We start from the raw sequence: 24,231 nt of genomic DNA, 5'->3' as shown, positions 1-24,231 counted from the left end.
CGCAGATACGGGGAGAAATTAATACCTGAAGAGATATGTCCCGGTGATAACATACTTACGTGCAAAATATGAATGTATTCCCCCAGGAGGAGCCTTTGTTCCTCCCCTAGAGACGTTTTTCTTTCCCCCCCCCCCCCACCCCCTCGGCACTGACACGAGTGTGAATGTTTCAAGGTTTTTAATTCAGGGAACCTGTCGGAGGAAGAATCCCCTCGCTGCTGAGTTCACACCAAAACAACACATCGGAGAGAAGCGTTTTTTTAAAAAGGAGGGATCCACATTTTAACACCTGCATATCAAAAAGTCCTGATCGCAGTTATAGGTTTTCTGTGATGTTTTGTGAACGTCTAAGATAAATTTTTTTTGCTCAATCTGTAAATATAATTGAACAGCTACAGTAAAGTAGCGGCGCTCATTTGCATGTTTCAAACTGTAAATCTCGCTGATAATTTGTTACATCATTTATCCTCTGTACAATTAACCATCACCCAAATTCTCATTTAGCGTTATCCTGCTCCTTCTGCTGCAACTAATTAATTTCCCAAGAGTGATAACTCGACTTTCAGATGATTCAAAGCTCCTCTTGTTGTTGCACGAGATATTAAAAAAAAAATTTAAAAAAGTTATGATCCCTTTTTAACTAGTTGGTCTAAAAAAACGCAGTAAATATTTTAAGACATTTCAGATAAACTTCTACACAAACTATGACTATCAATTCATGGTTGTGGATTGTTTTGTTTTTACGGCCATTGCTGATACAAAAATATTTTTCCAGTATTTCTCTGTATTGCTTTGTGCGATTTCAAAATTCAGTGAAAGCCCTGAAAGCGCATTGATTTTAAAAAACAGCCCAGAACTGCGCAGGAAGCCTTTTTGTTTAGACGGCGGCCACAAAGAGACGGAAAGAAAAACTCTCTCTCCCTTTGCCTCTTCGTGGGGAAGAGAAACCGTCCAGGAGCTTTCGGCCGCCGCAGCTCAAGAGTCTTGGAGAGCCATTTGAAAAGCTAAGTGAGTGATCGATGACAGAAGTCAATTATCACCTCGCCGATCTGTCAGAGGCGGCTGTGCAGGGCGAGCTCGCACACCGCCCACCTCTGACTAACCATCAACAGCTCTGGACACCGGCCCCGGCCAGACAGGAAAACACCGCACACAGATGTGCAAGGCAGGCAGCGCTTACACTGCGTCACCTCACGTGCTCTCACAGTGGAAAGAAAACCCCCCCCCCTTTCACTTGTTTCCTATCCCTGCATCTGCACGACGTCCTACACCCAGCAGCCAGCGTTTCATATCCACAAAAATATAAAGATTAATCTACTGAAAACAAAAAAGATCTTCGTGACATCAACTGGAAGGAAAGCAAACAATTTTGGCAAACGATTTCTTTTGTAAAAGCCGAGCGAGGCTTTAACAATGGATCCACGCTGTTATGTAAGGAGACGGATTTCTCCTGTTCTAACGGGCTGAGGAGATTCGCCTTAACCGAGAGGCTTTACTGCTCAGCCACAGCGATCTGAGCCTGAGACCTGAACTCATGTGACAGGGATCAGATCCACACAGAACGAGCAATGAGAATGAGCAAAATCATTTCAATCAAAATGAATAAAATTGCCATTTTAAGTCTGCATTCTGGAATCAAAACCCCCAAATATTCAATAAACGTGTTGGAATGATTTTTACATTTTTTTTATAAACCAGTCAAACGAGGTTGAAAAACAAACCAAAACATCTCACAAACATTTTCTGTTATCTTTAAAATATGAACAACAGCTCGGCCATGAATGGAAAACCAGGATTGTGTTAGTTTTGACCACCAGCTGTGTTGTTATTTACAGATCGTGCATTAGAATGTGTGCGTTTGTGCCATATGTTTGTCGTCTGCACATGCAAATCACTGCCAGAGCGATTCAACATATCGAGCTCCATTTTCGGCAGCGGTGGCGAATGAACGAGCCCGATTCAAACATCTTAGACTTTTCTTTGAGTCTTAAAAGCTTTTTGATTCTCACGTCTATCTGACGATTCTTCCCCGTGAGAAAGGCAGAGGCTATTTTTCAGATCGGTGTTGACATGTGCAGACGTCAAATGTTTTTAGGTGGGGAGTCAGGTGTTAAGGGGTCTTGGTCTGATTGTGGACAGGCACAGATGCTACACGTTCTGTGTTTGCTGTGTTTTTCACACATTTCTCTCATGCTGGTTGAAAGAAAAAAGCACATCGGCGGGGCTGCCTGCTTACCGTTGACCTCCTGAGCGCCTGCATCTGTGAAAAGCATGCTCATCACATCCTCGAAGTTGCAGCTGGGCTCGGACGTGTGGCTGTCGTGGCCCACGTGGTGCAACATCCGCTTCAGAACGTCGTCCAGGGAGGCGGCCGTCTCGTCCAGCAGGATGCTGGCCCTCGCCAAGAAGCCGTCCAGGTCCCGGTGCGCCCGAATCTCCTCCTCGAAGTTCATCAGCGTCACATACTGCGGAGAAGATTGAATCCCTTTAAAGGCTGAACTAGATTCACTTCAGATGTCAGTGCTGATCGTGTTGATCAGAGGAATCTTAAAGACTGAAACACATCATCACAGTGTATCCACCTTAGGTTCTGCAGATATGGTCAAAGGGTTCAGTTCTGAGGGCCTGTCTGTGCTTCATTGATAGTCATATTTGTATTTTCAATTATATCGTCATAATTATCATTTTCTCAAGACTCATTTTTGCTCTTGAGTGAAGGCTGTGGTTTTATGGTAACTGGGCTGTATTTATCTCGTGTGTTTCCAGTCTTCTCGACCAGTACAAGTTGCATTCAATCCGTCCCACGGTGCTTTTTTACCTTCTCTCTACCTCCTGAGCTCCAGCCGGTGGAAACAGCTGTTATAATATGAGTTGTTGAACAAATTACGAGATCAGATCAACGCACGCAAAACATTTTAGGCTGAGTGCAACTTAATCTTACAGAGAGGAAACAAACGTGTATGTCAACCACTCAGTTTGTGTTTACACCACGTAAACTGATTAATGCTTTAACCTTTATCTTGCTCCCCTCCACTAAATCAACTAATGTGTTTTTTAAAGATGGCAGAACATGGACAACTTGCTTTATCCCTTCAGAGTTAATCAGATTCAGGACCAGTGGTGTCTAACAATCCCCAGAAACACAGACTGAAAGAATGGACAGAGACATGAACTCGATCAGGAGCCGCAGACTCCCACCAGCCCTCGATTTAATTGATTGTGTGACTGACAGAAATTCTAAAGACGAGTGGATACCCTGCTGTTCTTTTCAAAATAAAACACCAGGGAGAGGGTCTGGAGTCTTTGGAGCTATTTGTGTATACAGGGTCTATAAATAAATTTGATTTTGTTTTGTTTGTATGAAGCTGTCAATCCTTCAGTCTGGGAGTCTGTGAGAGATTAAAAGGTTTAATATTAAACTGAGCTCATTTCTCTTTGTTTTAGACGGATTTCCAAGCGTGGTCTCTTGAAGGCCGCAGCACTGGGACCATGTTCAGTTCGAAGAAGATTTATTTTGGTTCCAAATAAGGACAAAATGCAAAGTACGCAGCTGTTGCAGCAGAAACATACTCATTTCCAAATTAAATCTAAATATAGGGCACTGCAAAGAAAAACAGATCCACAACAAAACTCTTGGCGGAGAAGCATGTGAAATTGATAAAAAAAAAACAGAAGGAGAGAGCAAACAAACAGAACTGAGATGCAGAACAGGGAGACTTAGCGAGAGGAACCGGGGCAAGCTGTTGACTGAAACTGAAATCTCTGACAGGCCTGTACAGAGGAAGTCAAACCCCTTCGACAGCCTCGGCCACTGGTTTTAAACCATTGCCCTCTGGGTGCTGCTGCAAAATCGAGTCTCTCCATGCCCGGACCTCCTGCCTGTGATGTGGTGTGTTCATTCATAAAGTAGATTAGGGTGGAAAAAGAATGACGCAGCGATGCAGACGTGGTAAACACATCATACCTCAGGGCGACCATCAGAATCCACAGGACCATCAAACAGGCAGATGGTTTAGAGAGACGTGGGGCTCTATCGCCCCAGAGCCACTCTTTATATCCTAAAATGCTAAAAATGGCATCAGCGGACAATAACGACGTGACTGGGATTTCCGATTTTCCGGGCATATTTTTAAAACTGTCAGATTTACAACGAACCGTCGTAAAGAGATTTCTCGCTCCGACCCGCTGCAGCGTGGACGAGCCAGCGCCACGGCTAAAACACTAAAACCTAAAATATGAGCCGGCTGCCAGGAGAGTCGGCATGAAAACATAAACAGCAGCAGACAGCACTTTCACAGAGAATATATACAATGACAGCAGAGCCATTCAGCTGTCAGGCATGCATCACACGAATCGGATTGGTTTTTACAAACATCAGTGAACTGTATTGAATGCCTCTCAGTATTAAATTTAAAAAATCTTGATTAGGAAAACCCCCCGTTGTAATAAAGCTTTGCATAAGGAAGACTATGTCAGGAACCATCGCTGCCTGCACCTGAAAACTACAACGACCACACTCCGGTTGTAAGGCTCAGCCAATCAGTGCAGTCCCCCCCCCCCGATTAATACAAGGTCACTCTCTGGCGGGAGAGAATAGTAGAGAGAAATGTTAATTTAAATCCCTCTTGGAGTGTTAAGAGAAATATTTTGTTCATGTTTCTATGTTTAGAAATGTTTTTGAATCAACGTGTTTAATGAGTTAATTTAGCCAAATCTGGTTTAAACCCTTATTTTTTACTTTTTAATATGTATTTTTGTATCTATATGACTAATTTAATCATTTAAATTATTGTTTTATTGACTTAAATTCAGCAGTGATCATGAGGCTTGGGTTGTACAGAGTCTAGAGGCATGAAGCTTCATCAGACAAAAGCCAAAATACCAATGTCGGCACCGGCTGACCATTTCTACTGCATTGAGTTCAAAGGGGTTTATCACAGTGGAACGCAGGATGAACACGGGGGTCTCGACGCTTCCCTCTCTGATCTGAGGAGTCAACTTCTTCTTCAGTTCGTGGAAGTTGAGTCTGATGCTGATTAGTGCCGAGGCTCCATTCGGACACCAGTGGAGTTGTGTCTCTCATGCGCAGGCTTCAAATACAGGAGAAGTTTTACACAACATCTCATCTGTTTTTTTCCTCCATTTCAGCATTTGGTGCATTGCAGTTGTTTTTATGGGATGTTTCCAGCCAGACTTCAGGTGTACGATTTAAACCTCGTCCCTGAATCAGACATCCTGTACACAGCCATTAGGATCTGGATTCAGCTTGAGAGAGTTCCTGTGCTCGTTATCAGGTAACTGGGAATAAAAAACACTGGGATAACGAATTCAATTAAATTCAGTGAATGTGGATACTCGCCTTTCTCGAAGTGTTCAGCAACACACAACCGGAGTCGTCGGTATCTGAGGAGAAACACAACAAGAGGCAGAGTTAGACTTTCAAAGTGTTTGAACTGCAACGAGACACCGTCACTTATTGTTTTGTAGATGTTATACCTCGGTCATGTTACCTGTCGTGTGTGTGAGAGTAACTGACACCTGAAGAACTCAGACTGGAAACGTCACTGTCGGTTTTTAGCTATTACTTATGTTCATCTGTTGTAAAATCCTGTTTCCTTGACTTTAAATGATGTTGTATTGTTTGTCTTTGTGTTTGGTTGTGTTGTTATTTGTCCTACTTTGTAATCACTGTTTTGCAAGGTGCTGTATAGATTTTAGTTATAGTTTATTACTATTATCATCATCAACAACAACAATAACAATATAATAATGATTTAGTGTCTTGCCTGAGGACACATCGACATTGAACATTGAAAAAGCCAAGGATCAAACCACCGACTTTCTGGTTAGTGGACGACTCGCTGCACCTCCATCCCAGTGGTGACAGTTGTGGATCTATTGGTCCCCCACCCCCCCACCCCCTTCTTTCTATCATGTATCCCTGACAGATGGTGTTGAATCTTCTGTTGTAGTAAAACGTGGTGCTGCCTTGAAAATGGAAAAAGTCAATGTCTAATCTACCATCATCGAAATATACCCACAGTTGTGTGAAATGACCGATACACAAACAAAAAGTGACTTTTTCGATATGAACAAAAGTCTGAAGCAAAATCTATTTTTCACAAAAACAAACTGCAGATATGATGCGGCCTGAGAGAGGTTCGTCTTTACCCCATTTTCTATTTTGCATGGATGGTGAATCTCGTTTTGAGACAAGTCTATTTCTTTAACCTTTTGACCTACACAACTTGAATTTAACACCTAATACAATTTGTGTAATTACCAGCTTTATCATCACCACAGCATGATACCTGATTATTAGTCTGGTGGCCATTCTTAAAAATGACTGTCCTGCCGTGAACATAAACATTGTTGCAGTTGTGTTTTTAATGCCTTTATAACAGAGTGTGGAGAGGTGACAGGAAACAAGGGAGCGACAGATGGAAAATGACTCAAACCAGTGAGGTTGCGTATCGTCAGTGCCCCTGGGCCCCCGGTTCTCCACATGACTTCTGTCTTAAAACAATACACAGTCAAAATTAAATTATTACAAGTCAAAACGCTTAATTTCTTATGCTAATCTGTGCTAGCGTTGTAATTATAATGTTCCGCATTTGCATTTAAAAGCATTTTTTCCTTTCTCAGCGACAGAACATTCATTAGCGCTGGTGAAAAAAAATTCCAACACAAAGATCACAAGCAACAAACCGCTCAGCCCGTAAAGAAAAAGAAGCCCCGAGACCCTTTTTTCTAATAGTGAGGAAAATGTCAAGAGGCGAGTCTCTAAATGCTCTCGTTGAACAGGGATTGGAAGTTCTCCGCTGATAAGGCGTTAATACACACGTCTGTGGAGGCGCTCAGATAAAGTACAAAGGTCTGGATTCTCCCTGCGAGGAGGAAAAAAGGAAAAAGCCCTTTCATGTGAGGGGAACAATATGGGGACAAACCTCGGGAATGAGGTCTGCAACACACTTCAGTCCCATAACTACCGGGCTGTCAGCACCCTGCTGACTCTCATAAAACAAACCGCCGCCGCCACCGTTACATAATGCCGCTATCGCAGTTTACTGTGGGGAGGACGTTATTAGGTTACCATGGGCTTTCCTCCTCTGATCCGCGTGATGCACTGTGTCGGCTCCGTCTGGAAATCAATCGGTGCTTAACTCCACCCTCCAGCTACGTAAAAAAAGCACGCACAACACACACACACACACACTTTAACAATACAGCCAGCCCGAGGAAAGCGCCAGGATATCGTAATATCAATAATCCAGCCACAAGTGAACATGTGTGAGTCTGCAGAAAAAGGGGAGGGGGATGAGGGAGCGTGGGCTTTGATCTCTACACCAAACACCTTGCCATCATAAAACCCTGCAGGCGGTGGAGAGAGGAGGAGAGTCCCAACCCCTGCCTCGCTGGGATGAAGACTATGGCAGGGGGCACGTGTCGTGTGCAGTGGATTTGGATCATCAAAGCCGCACAATCAAAAAGCACACGGCCGGGCTGATCCGCTCCCACAGGGGAGAGGGAGCTGCGGCTCTAATAGCTGCCAGGCTGCAGCCGTGAGGAGATATTCATATATTCATACAAGATTACCTTGTCCCCAATGATCACCTCTTTCTAATGGCCTCTGTACGTCTCCATATACGCTGACTTAAAATAATCCAGGGGGGGAATTTCAGGCTTTAGGATTAGGCAGAGGAAGTGTCAGAATGTGACACGGGCTTGTTTCCACTCTCGGTTCCTTATCTGATCAATGTGCTACTTTAACTGTTGATTACATTCAGCCAGAGTGTTATCTAATGTCAGAGTGGAGTGTTGTATTATTTTACTCATTAAGAGATGCAGGGTGGTGAAGGTGGACGGCTGAATTACTGTGTGATGGGAGAGATCTTGCAGGCGAACAGGCTGGCGTGCCCTTGGAGCGGAGGCTGCACGGCCTGTTTGCATTTCAAATGTGTGTTTGAAATAAAAAATAATTGGTTCGGTGGTGTGGAAACCAGGAGAGACCATGAACCTGGGGTGTAAAAATACCACAGGTTCGTGTTTTTTCACTGTCAGAATAGCCGACTAGATTTCAGCCATCTCCCAAACCCTGCCTTTCGTGTTACGCCTGTATTTATCTCATCTGATTCAGTGTAAAATTAACATATTGACTCGACCTATTCCTGAGGTTTTAAAGCGCCTGAGGCAATCTTACGGGATCGTAACCATAAACAGCAGTTGCAGAATAATTTAAGATTATATTTTCCCCAAAACGGAAAAACAGGTAGAATACTTCAAAATGCCCTGATGAAAAAAAACCTTGACCTTAGCAACAAAAACCTGGCAAAAAATGTGAATATTTCAGAAGTTGACTCTCGCAGCTTTTTACTGTCGGGCTGTTTATCGACCCAAAGAAAGTATTTAGTATGAAAGTACATTTTTATGCTTCTCCGAAATGTAGAAGAATCAGTCTGCTTACCAGAACTCTGCCTTCCTGATGGGTTAAGAAACAAAGAAATAGTGAAATCGCACCATAGTAAATGCATTGGTTACTGTGTGAATTCATAAAGCAAGTCTTACACTCGGGGTTGTCAAGGTCAAGTCATGACCTTGGTCAGAGTCTAAAGCCTGAAGTTTCCCGTGTGGGAGACGGCCGTCCTTCCTCTTGACTCCTCCACTTTAGCATTCAGCCAAATTGATTGAACCGGAGTGAGCGTGGGGCCGAGCGGCGACAGAAATATAATCGTGGAATCAATTCTATTTATGGAGAGCGTTTCGACAGTTTCCCTGACAAAGTTCTCTGAAGAGAGAAAAATGGACGAGATCGTGTCAAAATGATTCGGAAAACAGAGGAAGATCTCAAACAATCCCTCGAATTACCGGCTAACGACATTTTCGCTAAACTCTTCAGTTTCTCATCGTCAGCACTCGCTCGGATTGAACGGCCGTGGATTCACTTTGTCTGATAACACTTTGACACCGATGCTGAGCACATGAGGAGGCTGTGATTCCTCGGACTGCAAATAAAGATGGACGACGCATCTTCACTTCCTGGGCACGAATAGGAATATGAATGGAATATTCTCATTGGAGCAAAAATAATGTTTTATTCAGAATGAGGTCAATAGTCAGTGTTTGAGAACATGACAGGAACCATCTTCATTATTCAACAGGTACTTTGACTTTTTCGTTTGTTTCCGTGTGCCATCCGCTAAATGGATGAGACGGGGTTTATGACTGATACTGCAGCCAGCCACCAGGGGGGCGATTGAGACATTTTGACTTTACTTTAAAATATATCGTCCATCTTTAAATATAGTCTACAGCTTGAACTAATGCAGTCAAGTAAAACAGTCCTGTCATAGGTCACAGCTTCATGAAGGTTGTAGGTTCAGATTCCGTGGACTCAGGAGATAGAATGATTCTGCCTTTTAAATCATCACCCGGAGGAAAATGAGGACATTCGGGTTAAAATAAAAAATAAAAGCTCTCGACGGAGCTCGTATTTGGGACATTGAATCTAAAATTGCCGTTTAAATAACTCCCGACGATGGAAGCCATTAAAAGACATATCGTTAGTATGGTGCAGCTAAATATCCAACAGGCAACAATATCACAAAGGTCAACAGCGAAGAATTATTAAAGCATCCACAGCCGGGACTGTATATTTCTCATGGAAGAGGTCACCGTTAAATAAAGGAGAAGGAAATTAATTAATTATAACGGACAGATGTTATTGAAATTGCATTACGATGGAAGCTGCCGTCTCTGAGTCTGATGCAATCACGAAGGTCTTTGCTTTTTCCAAACCGCCGCTGATTTAGGCAGACAGGACGTGATTAAAAGTCCCGTTCAGAGTCCTGCATTGATTTGAAATGGCGGAAAAGGCTGCTGCCGCTGCTGTGGAATAACAAAGCTACATGATAATTTGTCACGTGAATTAAAAGCTGAAACGGGCGAAAGAGCCAATGATGCTGGCGTCAAATGTATGTGAAAACCAAGGGGAAGACTGGAATGAAAACAAAACACGGGAATCAACATTCAGCTCTGACAATCGGGGGATAGACGCTGCACGACAAACATTCTGCACCTGCGGGGGGGGGGGGGGGACTTTGTCTGATGACAGCCGAGTCGATTCAACATATTATATCTGTATAGAGGGACTGAAATATGGTACAAATACCAAGAGCTGTTTATCATTGGATTGTGATTAGATATCAACTGATGATTATATTCTCAGATTAACTTAAGTTAGCTACTGTCAGAAATTACCATGCTATTGCTTTTAACATTGTTTGGTGTATTAGGATTATGTAAAAATAACAAATTCCCAAACGTCACCCAGACCACCCGCTCCCAATTCTGAAGTTATGAAGTTTGGGATTCCACCTCTCGGATTGATTGGATATTGTAAATTTGAATTCATTAAAATACATATTTTTTTAATAATACAAAACTCTTTACCAGCTCCTACATGATGAAAATTACAGAACTATGTTTAATTATTATTAACATATTTCCCTGAAAGATTGGGAGATGATAGATTAAAGACAGAGCGTCTGTGCTACACTTTTAAACTGAAGAGGTTTAATTTCAAACCTTAAGGGGAACTTTGAAGTATATTGTGTTTACGGATGTTGGACCATGTCTTCAGAATAAAGATACTGATGGAACCACTGATTTTATTTCAAGCTGTAAGCTCAGACATGTTCACGTCTAATGACAAGAGCTCGACCGATTCGCTGGGGGGCTGATATGAACCTATTAGATATTATTTGTATCTGCTGCTTAGTTATTTATTCAAACTTTATGGTCAAACATATGAAAAAGTGGTGCCATTCAATAACTATTTATATCACAAATTAGTTAAATAATGTCCTTATCGGTGTCAAAGAGATCATTCTTTCATCGCATGAAGCCCCGACTGTAATCTGACACCTTCCCCTGAGTGTTTTACTCTGGAAGGGGAGTTTCTGCTGTTGTCTTCCTCCTCTGACTCGTTCCCGGCTCCTGTCAGACGCCTTAAGTGTTACTATGTACGGAGAATCAGCCCGAGTGACATGCTCACCTGTCACATTCAGACTGAATCTCTCTCTCTCTCTCCATCTCTCTGCCTCTCCCCCCCCCCCCATGGTGCACCTGTGACTGTTGCCATGGCGATGGTAACCTGTTGACCCGCGGGTTTCTGGTAATGGGGTCAAAATCATCTGCAGCTGCAGCCGACAAGCTGTCTGTCAAGTCAACACCTGCCATCGGGCTCCGGCTGGACTCCGGCTGCCGCAGACCTCCACTGAAATTAGTTTAAAGTTGTGTGAGGATTTTCTCACCCCCCCCCCCCCCCCCCTTTCATTTTTTCCTCGTGACTGAAGCCGTAGAAATCTGCCATGACTGCAGACGCACGCTCCCTTTGAAGAAGCCTCGTGTTATGATATTTAAAAAAAAAAGAAGCACTTTGCTGAAAGTGCAAGGAACAAGATAAGTGAATCGGGATATTGATCACTTGGCAGCGGCGAAAGCAGGAACAGGCATATTCAGAAGGATATCTCTGCAAACTGAGTGTGACACACATTCCCACTTGTAATGAGGTGGAGTTGAAGGTTGCAGAGGGACGTCTATATTCTATATGCATCAGCAATTCTAATTAATCAGCTTCTTGCATGTTTGGTTCTACACTGACACGCTTCCAGTCAGTCAGAGAAAGAACAGACCTGTTTATTTCTGTGGAGAGAAACTGAATTTTCAGTAAGAAAACCTCGTTCAAAATCCGAATAACAAAAACTGCAGCCTTGAAAAAAATCATTTCCTAGCACCTGAGTGGGAGAGCAGGTGCATTTTATTGTTTAACTAATATTTCTTTCTTTAGTGCATCTTCAAGGAACAATATTTCCCATGAGCCTCAGACATTTAGCGGTCCGGTGAAGTTCAATGGCGAATCGAGGGGGTCATGGTGAGCGAAAAGCTGCTTTCAGACAAGCACTATTTTCCTGAAATTATCCAGTGGGGCTGTATGTGAGAACGCAAACGCCCGAGTCATTTGCTTCGCACATTTACTGGAACTTGTTTTGCCAGACCTCTTGTAAAATGTCCAGACAATGTTAGTCCATGTGGAAATAGAGCAGGACGACTTCTAGGACGCGACAGTCGTGATAACTGGAAGAACACAAATACCTCCAGGATGAAAAAGAGGAGGAAGGACGACGAGATTCAAGAGCGTTTGCTGATGCAATGTAAACAATTACAGTCGGCGTGTCTCTCCTGCAGTTTACGAGACTGCTGTGACTGAATTTCGTGGCGAATGTACAAAGCATAAACACCGAAAAATGATTCTGCAAACCGATCTGAGCTCTGGGTTTGTGTTAATTATCTCTGGTTGTGAGCACAGACGCCCGTGGAAGTGGAATGAGCAGAGTGCGGATCCTGCTTCAGTCTGTCTGTCCTTGTCGGGGAGCAGATAACCAGCTGTCCGCAGACATCAGCGCGATGTCTTGTCAACACACAAACAGAGCAGATAAATTAGTGAGCAGACTTTCTGTTTCTGTCCTGTCTGGGTTCAAAGCGATCATTAGAGTCAAAGTCTGAACTTTGTTGAAGCCTCCATCCTGACACCCTCGTGCTCGGCTGTACGAGAAAGCATTTATTTTTTAAAATAAGGATAATGATGATGCCCTTTGCAAGTGGTGCAGCTTCTTCTTATTCTGGCTCAACTGTTTTTGAACATGCAAGATGTCTCAAAGACAATAAAACCTGGGTTTACAGCTGATAATTTGCCTGTTACACTATTTCATATTCAAGGAAATGACCGAGTTGCCCGCTTGGTAATTGTAGAAACAGATTTAAGTTCCCAGGATAGATTCTGAGAACACGTTCAGCAGCACTGGAATGTGTGCGATGTCACTGAATCATTAAGAATTGAATCAAACCGAATTGAATCAAAATGTATCAATTCTGGACTAAAATGAAATGTAATCAAATCTGCTGCAAAAACTTAAATTGTACGGCTCCGCCAACTTTCAGTCTGGATGTATTTTTTTTCCCCCCGGACTCGTACAAGGTCACCGTGACGTTTGACCACTGTAATCGAATCAGTTTATCTTTGAGTCAAAGTGACAACTGGTCAAATTTTGAAAGAAATTCACTTAAGTCAGATTTGAGATATCGTTTTGAGAGGCCACAGCGACCTTTGACCTATGAGCAGCCAAATCTCACCAGGTAATCCGTGAGTCTAACTAATTTAAAAAAGAATCCTCTCAAGGCGTTCTTAGCATAACACAAGGTCACAGTGACCTTGACCTCCAAACTCTAATCAGGTCATCCTTGAGTCCCAGTGAATGTTTGTGCCAGATGTTATTAAATTCTCTCTGGGTGTTCCTGATATATCACATTCACGGGAACATGAGGTCGCTGTGACCTTGACCTTTGACCACCAGAATCTTATCAGTTCACATTTGAGTCAAGGTAAGTGAACGTTTGTACCAAAATTTAAAGACATTCCCTCAAGTATCTGAGATGTTGTGTTCACAGGCGTAATCTGTTCCCTCGTGAGTCCAAATTAATATTTGGAGGATTCCTCCGCTTGAATTCTAACAATCTTGAGACTAATCAGTATTTTAAAGAGTAGAACGTTTGCATAAGATGTCCTCATTTCTCTTTCTTGCAAACAACTCCCTCTCTTCTCTCCTTTCTCTTTTCATCTTTCGCCTTCTCCGACTCCCTCTATTCTCTCCTCCTCCCCCCCAACACTATTCCCCAGGCCGCTCTCCATCTCTTTTTCTCTCGCTCACTCCCTCTTTGGGTACTGACCTGGTCCGGGGCTGATCTGGTTGTCATAGAGGTGGATGTCATCTCCGCAGGCGATCGGCGAGTCCTGTCCCTCCTCTCGGCCCTCGCTGCCCTCCTCCTGCTCCGCCTCCCGCTGCTCTGGGGACACAACAGCACAGGGTCACTCCTGATCCTCGCTGGCTTCACAATCATTATCCTCGGCCAAAGTAGCTGATTTAAATACCAAAGTCAAAAATACCAGGAGGCAATTTGAGGTCCACAAATGTAATTGCCCCATTTGAACACATGAAATACATATTTTAAATATGTAAAATCTTCATGAGTAGAAACTACAATTACAGAACCCCCAAAGTGAAGCGATTTTTATTACAAGAAATGCAGCTTTTCCACAACAGCTTAGTCGACAGTCAGTGAACCGTCCTGACAGCGCAGCCTGGTGCTGAAAAACAAAACAAAGAACCTGGAGAATTATGAGCAAATATTGTGTTTAGTGTCACCCGAACATTTTACACAGGAGCTAATTGTCAGCTCAGGTTTCACTCGCTGCTCCTTTTCATGTCATTTCACAAAACCGTGTGTTAATGATGAAACCATGCAGTCTGCTAAAGATGTATAAACATCTGTGACAGGCTGAATTATCTATTTGGGTTTGAAGGCAACATTTATTTTAATAATTGAACATTTTACCAATTATTCCTTTAATTTACTAAGTCATTTGGTCTATTGAATATCATTACATAGCAAAAAGGACCATTGCAAGTTAGTGACATTTAAAAAAAAATCTTGTTTGTCTGACCAAATGTACAAAATCATTCTTTTTAAATGACCTACGTGATTATTTGTTTATCAAAATACTTGATTTCATTTCTGAAATTCTGCTGAATCAGATACAGGTTTGTTTCCACAGATCTAAATGTGTTGGTTAATGATCTAGATTTAGTTATTGCTTGTTGCTGATTTAGTAGATTTAATAGATTTAGTTAGTAAATCAATAAGAAAAGATGAAACTCACAATGTTTTGAAAGTGTGAGAGATAATAGGATAGAATAAAATATATTCCTCTACCTATTTCTTTATTGCTACTTATTTTTGGGGATTTTAACAACCATGTGTTTTACTGTGGCATTATTTATTGATTGATGTAAGTCATCTGGAAAAGTACAATTAATACAGTTTTTCCTTTGCTGATCAATTATCACTGTTGCTGTCAAAATAAATATCACCTCGATGTCACTGAAAGCAAAGAGATGTTCTGCCGAGACAAAGTAATAATGTTTAAATACGTATAATCCCGACAGACGTTTGTCAGTGGATGTTTTCATATGACGTTGTTCACGAATCAGAGCGAGACGAAGGTGTTTTTCTTTGGTGCGTACTGGTCAGGGTTTTGTATGGAAGAAAGCCTCACAGGACTCAGCCTGGGGCCTGTTTGTATGACTCATCCCAGTCTCTGCTCCTGACACAGCAGCACCTTAAATCCAATCCCCCCCCGTCGCTAGTGGGCTCCCAAATATCATCCAGCGATCGGCTTGACGCGACCGGGACAATATCTCCTACTTGTGCTCTTTAACTGCCGACCTTATCCACCATTCAACCAGTTTGTCTTGTGTCGGGATCATCCCTCCGCACTTGACATTATTTGAACCTTTCTGTGTCGTCCCTTTGCCGGCGTCCCTCTGCGCCTCAGACTCACCGGCTGGGCTCTGACTTTCAAATCACCTTGGGAGAGAGAGAGCAGCGGCTGCCGAGCAGGAGAAGCAAATCGATATTCATTTCGAAAAATTACATTTCCTTTCTTATTTGGGGCTATTCATTTATATATATATACACCTCAGAATCAGGATTTGTATTCTTGTTTTGCTTTTCCAGCGTCATTTGAGCAATAAGTGGAACAAATGAAGCCGAGCTCCCCCTCTGAAACAGTGACGGGTCAGAACCAGCAACATGTAGAAGGAACGAGGGCCGAGGGACGAGGTGGTTTGATATGAAAACACTGAATGATGGATGTGCCCGGTGTTCTGCAGCAGCCTCTGAGATGTGTTTGGAGCTGTGACGTACAGAAACACTACACGTGCACGGCCTCATCATCACAGATGTTTTCTGTGAGAATTAATCAAAGTTCTACATTCACCTTCTCTTACTGATTTGAAATCATCGCGGGCTGCAACAAACCAAAGATTTCATAGATAGTTTAATATTCAGACAATGTTGCGGATAATAGGTTTTTTATTATCTATGTCTTTTTCTCACCCAATTGAAGCTGAGGGTAAAATCTGCCTTTTTCTGCTGCTATTTTTATTCTAAGAGGATTAGTTGCGAGGCAACAAAGTGAAAACAGTTTTATTCTCGCTTGTTTACATGTTTTCACTCTTACGTGATGCTGTGGAAAATAAAAGCCTGTGGAAAAAATTGGGTCTGAGTCCTTTTTGCCATCAGAGCGACTCCTGGGTTCAGTGTCTGGGCAGCAGCACACTTCTGTCTGTAAATACTCACAACTCACTGTGGGTGAGCAATCGAATTTAATGGCACATATTCTTTAATCTGAACCTCTCAACACCGTCTGCAGATTATTACTCTGATTCATTTGTCTTTAAATTCATAAGTGTCAGATAACAAGCAAAAGACAAATAATAGATTGAATGAAACTGGCTCCTCTTCTGATTATAGATTAATGATTAAAGTTGCTTTGCAGCTACACTGAGGAACATTTGCGACTTCCAGCTTCTCCCTCGTGAGGATTTACTGCTCCTCTGTGCCTTCGTCTGCTGTCGGACACAACAAGCAGTCGCCCGACATCAACGACGACTTAAGGAAATTAAACAGCGGCACTTTACCTGAACACAACTTAAAATACAAGCAAAAACCTGTTTGCAATAATTGTATTAGTGCAGTGTCATGATGATCAAACCCTCTCTACAGCAAGCAGGGCTCTTTTACTGTGTGGACTCGTTCAGGTTTGAAAAAGACGATAACAGCTAAATTACAGGTTTTCCCACAGTATTTTAAATTAAGGTCATAAAGCGAGACATTAAGTTTCAGGGAAAACAGCTGAGTTACTATTTCATGTTTAATGAGTGTGTCTAGCATTTAGACGTCTTCTTTAAATCACATGATGAGCTGCGTCAGGATCTGCGAACTCGGCAAAACCCATTTTCACCCTGAATCCGTCCATAAAATCAACAGATTTAACCAGAAAACGAGCTTTGACGTCGACTCCGAACGTGACGAGAGAGCTTCGAAGTCAGAGAGATACCCTGCAACCCCCATGATGCACCTCTGCTCCATCAAACAGGAAACCGCTTTACACAAGGACTTCTGGAGGGATTGCTATGAAACTTAGTGGAAGGATATGGGGTCGGTCAGGAAATATCCAGATCAGGGAATTTCTTTTTTTTCACTTTCTTTAAGATTGCGAACAACACAACTCAGCTTCAGGCACTTTTGTCTGTTTGCTGCCTTCACTCTGTGGCTCGGTCTACAGTCGGTTATTATGAATGTTGTTATTTCTGTATCGCACACTTGTTACTCTATGAGCCGTGTGTGTCTGTTTACCACTGATTTGTGTTGTTGCCTCTCTGCTGCGCGACTTGTAAACTAAATGATCTGTCAAACCATTCTGGACAATAATGAGAATAGTTGGCATGGCTTTGTATGTTCATCACAATGTGTATTTTCATTTGTTAAGGTTTCTGAAGGTGGATTCATGGCCTGACTTGAGCTTTTCACTTCTTGTATCTGTCCCACTTTGATTCTCATCCATCACCTCAGGTCTGTCTGTCTGTTTGTTTGTTCGTTTGGTTTCTTTGTCGACAGGATTACACAACAACTACAGATTTCCACTAAACTCAATTTACATTATCAAAGCTAGATGGGTGTTTTTTGAGCTTTTGTGGCAGCTTGATTGAATTCAGGGGACTGTTGGGCCTCGGTGGAGGTTTGTGCTCTACTGACTTTCATTCTAGTTTGACCTCTATTCACCATTTAATCCTGACATGTGCAGCTGTGATCAGATTCAGTTGCCAAGCACAGAAAAATGAGCACGTTAATGGTCACGAAGAACATTATGACACAGATGACACAGGCACAACCGGATCACTTCCAGCAGTTCAAGACCAGCAACAGCTGTATTTTGTCCACGTCACCCTGCTCACAACCTTTGGTCGTCCGGCAAGATTCATTAATGAACCTCTAAGATGGTGGACGATGCGTACTTGCCCACAGTAATGTAATTGCATTTATATATCGTGATAGAGGGTTGCCTAATAAAGATGGTTATGTTCAGGTGCAGCGGCGGGGGGGGTGGGGGGGGCTTCTGTGAATCTGCAGAGTGAATTGGTATGTTACAGGGAGGGAATAATTGGCTGGGGGAGACAGGGAGATCCAATGCAAGCATATTCTGTCCTGACTGCTTGTGCTGCACATACTAATTGGGTTCCTCTCCTTGGCTTGAAGGTAATGAAGCCGCTGTTATCACAACAGCCTGAGCAAAGTTCATTATTTATATCCAAATGCAGCAGAGTGTGAGAGCTGGGAGAGTTTTTCTGTGCCGCGCTGCAGCCGCAATCTTCCAAGTCACATCTTTCACTATGGATATACTGTAACTCACATTACTGGCAGCATTCAAGTAAAAAAACAAGATATCCCCCTTTCCCATCATGGTGAGTGGATCTCGGTGTTTTATCCACCGCTGCGTCTGCAACTAATCCTGATTATTGCTTTGCTGTGTTTTTGGCTCATGTTGAAAAGTGCATTTATCCGGCTGGTGACTCAGACTCACCCATTTCTTGAAAGAAGTATCCATTCTTGGACATCCCAGAGGGAGGCGCCTCTGCAGGAGAGAGCAAAAGAGAGAGAGAGAGAGAGTCATCAGTGAGGGTGGGGGGGGTGGTGGTGGACATCAGGCCCTGCAGGGAGCCATTTGCATTTTGAAACTCCATACCCATTATTTGTTATAATGACTTTATTCTTTATTGTAAGTGTTTAATTATTGGTATGAGAGATGGTTATGAATAGAAATGAGAGTCAAAGTGGATTGAAACGTAAAAAGGACGGTGTGGATACAGAATGAATCGTTAATGCTCACGAGAGTATCTGCCCCCTAAAGGCCGTAAGGGGACGTGACGACGATGAGTCGGGTCATGACACGCTGAAAACAGCCCCTGCAGAAGCGTGCAGAGCGTTTTAATGTGCGGCGAATTTTCCGTTTTTTACTTCTCGTCAATAAAATTCCATGAAAAGACCAAAATCCAACTGTGAATTGATCTCATTATATGAGTATCTGAAGCTTGAGATTATTAGATTATTCCTCTGAGCTGCAGAAACTATTACAAACACATCAGTGACTCACACAGTTGCACTGGGAGACGTGCTCCTTTATTACAATGAACACACACTGGGTAGTTTATTCTGTGTCGAGCCCACGTACGCGGCCCTGCTGCCGGAGACACTCGCCCGGCAAGTGAATCAATCCACAGCTGGAAATAGTCCCTTAAAGGTGTTTATATTTACTCCTATATGAGCAAGAATAACACAAAAACAACTCCAGCACATTTCTTGTAACGTGGTGGAAAGGTAGGATGTTTTTTTGACACAACAACATATATTACCTCAAGGTACTTCACACCGCACGGTCGACACTTAACACGATCATAGAGAAACTCAACAGTTCCCCAGCATTTGGTTCAGATCCAGACAGCGATCCCCACGCATCTGATCCATGTACATGTATTTGCATTATGGTGATGAAAGGCCAGTGATCGCGTGTCCCTGTTGTCTTGTAATAGTATTTGTTGACAATAAAAAAAGCTTGTTCGGCAGCTTTACCCTCTCGTGTTCTGACGGATGAATTTAATTTCCGAGCAAAAATCACACCGTGTATTTTCTGGGTCTTGTATCCGAGGAGGGGGGGGGCGTATGTAATGATGGTGATAGACCGATGGAACATTTACATTTTAAATCCCTCTGATTAGGAGCCGACTCACATAAAAAAAACGCTGTGTTTAACCTCGCGAAGCCAAACAAGTGCCGCAGGTCAGAGGCAGTGTGATGCAAATCCAAAGCTGTTATACTGGCAGGAATAAATGCAGGTCACAGGTTTTTGGTGCCTGATGGGATGAGAATATCACGAGAGGACGATGTGACGCAGAGGAGAAATAAAAAATGTTACTGGGGGGGCAGTGGACATGTCAGTGTAAATTATATGTTAATTATTTTCTAATTGTCTACGAAAATGTTGGAAAATACAGAAAAATGCTGGTGAGAGTTTCCCCGCACAGCTCAAGGTTATATCTTCCAATTGCTAATGAATGGTTTACAGTGCTGTTGTTATGGAAAACAAGAGGGAATGCTATCAGTTCAGCTTCAGATGGCTGAGTTTTGTTGAAGAATGCAAACATTGGACATTTTGGCTAAACTGAAAAACGAGTCTGCTGGAGAGAGTGGGTCAAACAAAGCTCCCCAAGGTTTTTTAACTTCCTGTGGATTCCTCACACATCAGAAATAAAAACATCCAATCAGCGCCATCGTTTGGATTTGCAGGGTTTCAGCATTTCTCCGACATTAATTTAGACTGCGTTTCTTCAGTCTAAACAAAGTGTCGTCTAAACAATGAAACTTGGAGAAGTTTCCCAAAAAAAAACCAAGGTGATGTTTTTTCGATTTCTTGCTCCGTCTGAGCAAAAAGTCTAAAACCTACATTTGATATGAAACTGGAATAAACATCATCACATCTCAGGGAAAACGACAAATTGACTTGAATTGAAATAGTTGCTTATCAATCTTTTCAGCACCAAATGAATGTGGCTGATGTTCAGGCTTAAACTTTGCTTGAGTCAAAGGACAAATTCACAAAATTTTGTGAATTCATTCGCCAGCGAGGCTCAAGGTTCCCGAACCCTTTTTTTTTCTTCACGACAGTGTGAACAGCACAAGTCACAAGAATCTTATCTCTGCCAATTCCAATTTGGACTAAAGGTTAAGACGAAGGCGACCTTGACACCACTCCAGAGCAAACATTCGTCACAACACTGATCAGGTGCGAGTCACTCAGTCAATACAAATACATTGGAGACGGCAGTGATGCAGATTGTCAGCGGAGGGACACCGAGGTGTTAGAAGTTATACGTATTTGGGGCGACACTTCTGTTCAAGCGTAACTCGGGGGCTGCTGTCGTGTGTTTGAAAACGTCTCGCAGGAAATGGCCAAACAGTTTGAGTCACAACCTGCTAGCTATGCAACGGGAAGGTGGAGCGATATCACAGCTCAAGACTCAGACCAACGGGAGGCATCTTCACGTTGTTCAGTTCCACCAGTCTGACTGTGATGGCGGCTCGCGTCTTTAAAGGGTTTAAAACCACTGGTGTTTTCATGCTTTTTTCCCAGTTGACAAAACAATGCTGTGTGTTTATTGTCCTGCTTGTTGCTGCGATTGAACAACGTGACACGGTGACGCCCTCGAGAGCAAATAACCTCAAAGACCATAGTTTTCCTTTGCCTTAATATATCCACAGAGATTTGTTAACAGAAAAAAACCAGAGCGGTAACAGTGAACAGACTATTTAAACGTTGTAATACAGGTTTGGGAAGTGAAACTTTTTCTCCTAATTGGGCCAAAGCTGTCAAATATAGCAAAAACATAATAATTATAATAAACTGGGCAATCCTGTAGTTTAACCGGAGGGCAAACAGAAGAATTCCCTTCAGAGCGGTGAGAAGTGTTATCAGAAAAATAACATGCTCATTAGGTGGAAGAACTGCTAACAGGCAATGATTAGAAGCAATACATACTGTTTTCATCTGTGCTAATACATTCAGCGATAATTCATAGTGAGTTTTGCTTCCAGGCAACAGTGGGGTATACAGCATTTTCCCCTAAATGGAGGATATCTCATTTTGGATTTACACTTAATCTGGTGAGCGGTTCTACTCCAGAAAGCACCGACAGAGACTTTTCCAGTACAGCGTTTTGCAGAGTGTTTGTCGTGGATGTGCGCGGCATTCGGATGACACACAAAGACGAGACAGATATGGAGCGGGGGATACTTTGAAGGTTACTGAGACATTGTGGGCTCACGCTGGAAGAAAAGAGGGATGAGGGAGGATAAGGGGGGGGGGGGGCTGTCACACTACCAGAATCCAGTGAGGCTCTTTCTTCAGCATTAAGCCAATATGTTTGCATATTCGTCCCATAACAAAAGATCGACAATATGTCTCCGCGCGTATTTTCCCACAGTCGTCCAGAATAAGGAAAAGAAACACAAGCGCTATCTGTTAGATGTCAGAATTAGAAAATCCCATTTCTTTAATACGTCGAATCTTAACCGACCGTCCTCTGAAACTGTGGAACTCTGATAAAGGGGAGAGATGTCAGCATGTAGAAGTCTCCCCTCTTAGGGAGATTCATGATAAAGCCAAGTATAAGTACAAATAATACAGTAATACCAGTTGCAGCTGTTTCTCTCTGAAACTGTAAAAGTGACCCGCACTAGAATCAGTTGTCGTCGTGAATGCGCCTGTTTCTCGATTAACACCACTAACGTTGAAGAGCTCCAGTCGCTGTTACGACAGAGCGCTGGTCACCTTTTCGTTAAAATCTTACTTAAGGAACATGTCACGTGTCCAAACCGCGCAAATGTCCAAAACAGAAAAATGCATGGAAATAGTTTAACGTGCATATTTCTTTTTGTTGAGAAGATTATTACGTCTGTACAGTAAAAAGCCTGTGACGACACAACCTTGAGCCGTTAGCTTAGCGTAGCACAAAGACGGGGCCTGGGGGCAGGAAGCCAGGCTGCGTTCAACCCCTCTTTAAAAAACCACGTTCAATCTTATTTATTTAATATGTACATAAACCTGACTGTAAAAGCAGGGGATGGTTTTAATGGGGAGAGGTGCCTGAATATCTCTTGGCACTGATTTTCTGAGTCATAACCTCTCTCAAAACAGAAAACTTCTTAGTTCTTACACTTCGGTTTTGTGAGAATAAAACCTATGAGATTTGAACAGTTCAACGTTATTTTCCCTCAGTGCTAAGCTAGCTAGGCTAACTGTCCTCCGGCTCCACCTTCACACTGAGCTAACGGACATTCAAAGTTTAGTTTTGACCTTGTCATCTGACTCCCAGCACAAAAGCACATAGGCATCCCATAATGATTCACTATTACTTCAAATGTAATAGTACTAACAGACCTGATGTACTTACACGGTACTGTATTACTGCTGCTATGTCATTAGTTATACGATGGAGCTTTTCCACATCACAGAATCGTTCTAAGAAGAAGAAAAAAAAACACCTTTGACGTCTTTTTAAAAATCTAATTAAGCTGAAATTGAATGAATTGAATTATTAGATGGATGGAGTGACCTTCAGGATCGGTCTGACTGACGACTCGCAGAGAGAGAGAGAGCTTCAGGGAGTGTTGAGCCTCTCACAAGTAAATGCATATTCCTAGTTACCTTGAGATGCCTGGTTTACACTGCTGCCATTTGTTGAAACAAAGGGGGGAAACAAATGCAACCATGGGTTAAGTTAATGTCGAGTTTTGTTCTCACGAGGTTCTAACGATGACAACGTGAGAATAATATACATTTCTGGAAGTATTGTGTTCTCCATCCACGTTCCTCAAATCAATTTCCTCATTTGAACTGCCATGTTAACACAAACATGGAGGGGGGGGGTGGGGTATTTCTCTGCTGCCTCTGTGCTACAAAGTGTGTTTGATTGTGATGTCAGTCACATAAACATCAATTTTCCCTTCACTTTCCTACACAACACACACACACAGACAGACACACACACACACAGGTCGATCACGTCTCTGTTATGCAGTCTGCTGACCTGCAGCTACTGCACTGAACTCACAGAATCTTTCACAGCTGCTGTCCAAACAATGTCTAAAATCTATGTTATGATAAAGACAATAATATTATTACTGCACATTCAACCTAAAATACAAAGATGGTGTGAAATTTGCATGTCGCAACTTTTTGCATGGGCGTCGCAGTGGCAACAATCACAGCTGACTTAGGCCCCTGGTGGCTGGCTGCAGTACAGGTCATGAACCCCACCTCATCCATGTTAGTGGAGGGGACATGGTAGCATTCCTTTTCAGTGGTGACATCCTTTCTAAATGCCAAATAATGTGAATTGTGTTTTTTTTTTCGTCATAAATATCTAGTAATGTCTGAGACTGTACGACAAAAAAACGACTGTCAGTACACAATGATGCGCAGAAACCAGTAGACAAATATTTGAATCTAAACATCCTGTGTGGGCTCTTGCTCGTGTATTAATGTGGCAGCTTCCTGTTAAAGCTGCTTCTCTGAACTGCGTGTTACTCCGAGAGCTGTGATCAGCGGCGGCATCACACCGAGCTGTTTGTCAACGACAGGCGCAGGAGAGAGATTTAGAGGGATTGGAGGGGAATGCACCTCATCCATGTTACCAGCTTTACCAGATCAATGGAAAT

At 42.7% G+C, this 24,231-nt stretch overlaps 1 protein-coding gene across 3 annotated transcripts in view; it reads right to left on the bottom strand.

Moving 5' to 3' along the window:
- Positions 1-24,231, bottom strand: part of slc4a11 (solute carrier family 4 member 11) — a 68,503-nt gene that overhangs the window by 28,290 nt on the left and 15,982 nt on the right. For 2 of the 3 annotated variants that reach the window (XM_034576844.1, XM_034576845.1), the window contains exons 2-5: positions 18,542-18,592; positions 13,786-13,902; positions 5,360-5,403; positions 2,237-2,465 (exon numbers count right to left, since the gene is read on the bottom strand). In XM_034576844.1, the coding sequence (XP_034432735.1) occupies positions 2,237-2,465; positions 5,360-5,403; positions 13,786-13,902; positions 18,542-18,592 (441 nt within the window). The remainder of the gene's footprint in view (positions 1-2,236; positions 2,466-5,359; positions 5,404-13,785; positions 13,903-18,541; positions 18,593-24,231) is intronic. The other variant, XM_034576846.1, reaches the window with a different exon arrangement.

Source organism: Hippoglossus hippoglossus, chromosome 22 (genome assembly GCF_009819705.1).
Source record: "Hippoglossus hippoglossus isolate fHipHip1 chromosome 22, fHipHip1.pri, whole genome shotgun sequence".
Lineage (NCBI taxonomy): Eukaryota > Metazoa > Chordata > Actinopteri > Pleuronectiformes > Pleuronectidae > Hippoglossus > Hippoglossus hippoglossus.
The sequence above is the reverse complement of the archived record's forward strand: the minus strand, read 5'-3'. Positions and strand labels throughout refer to the sequence as shown.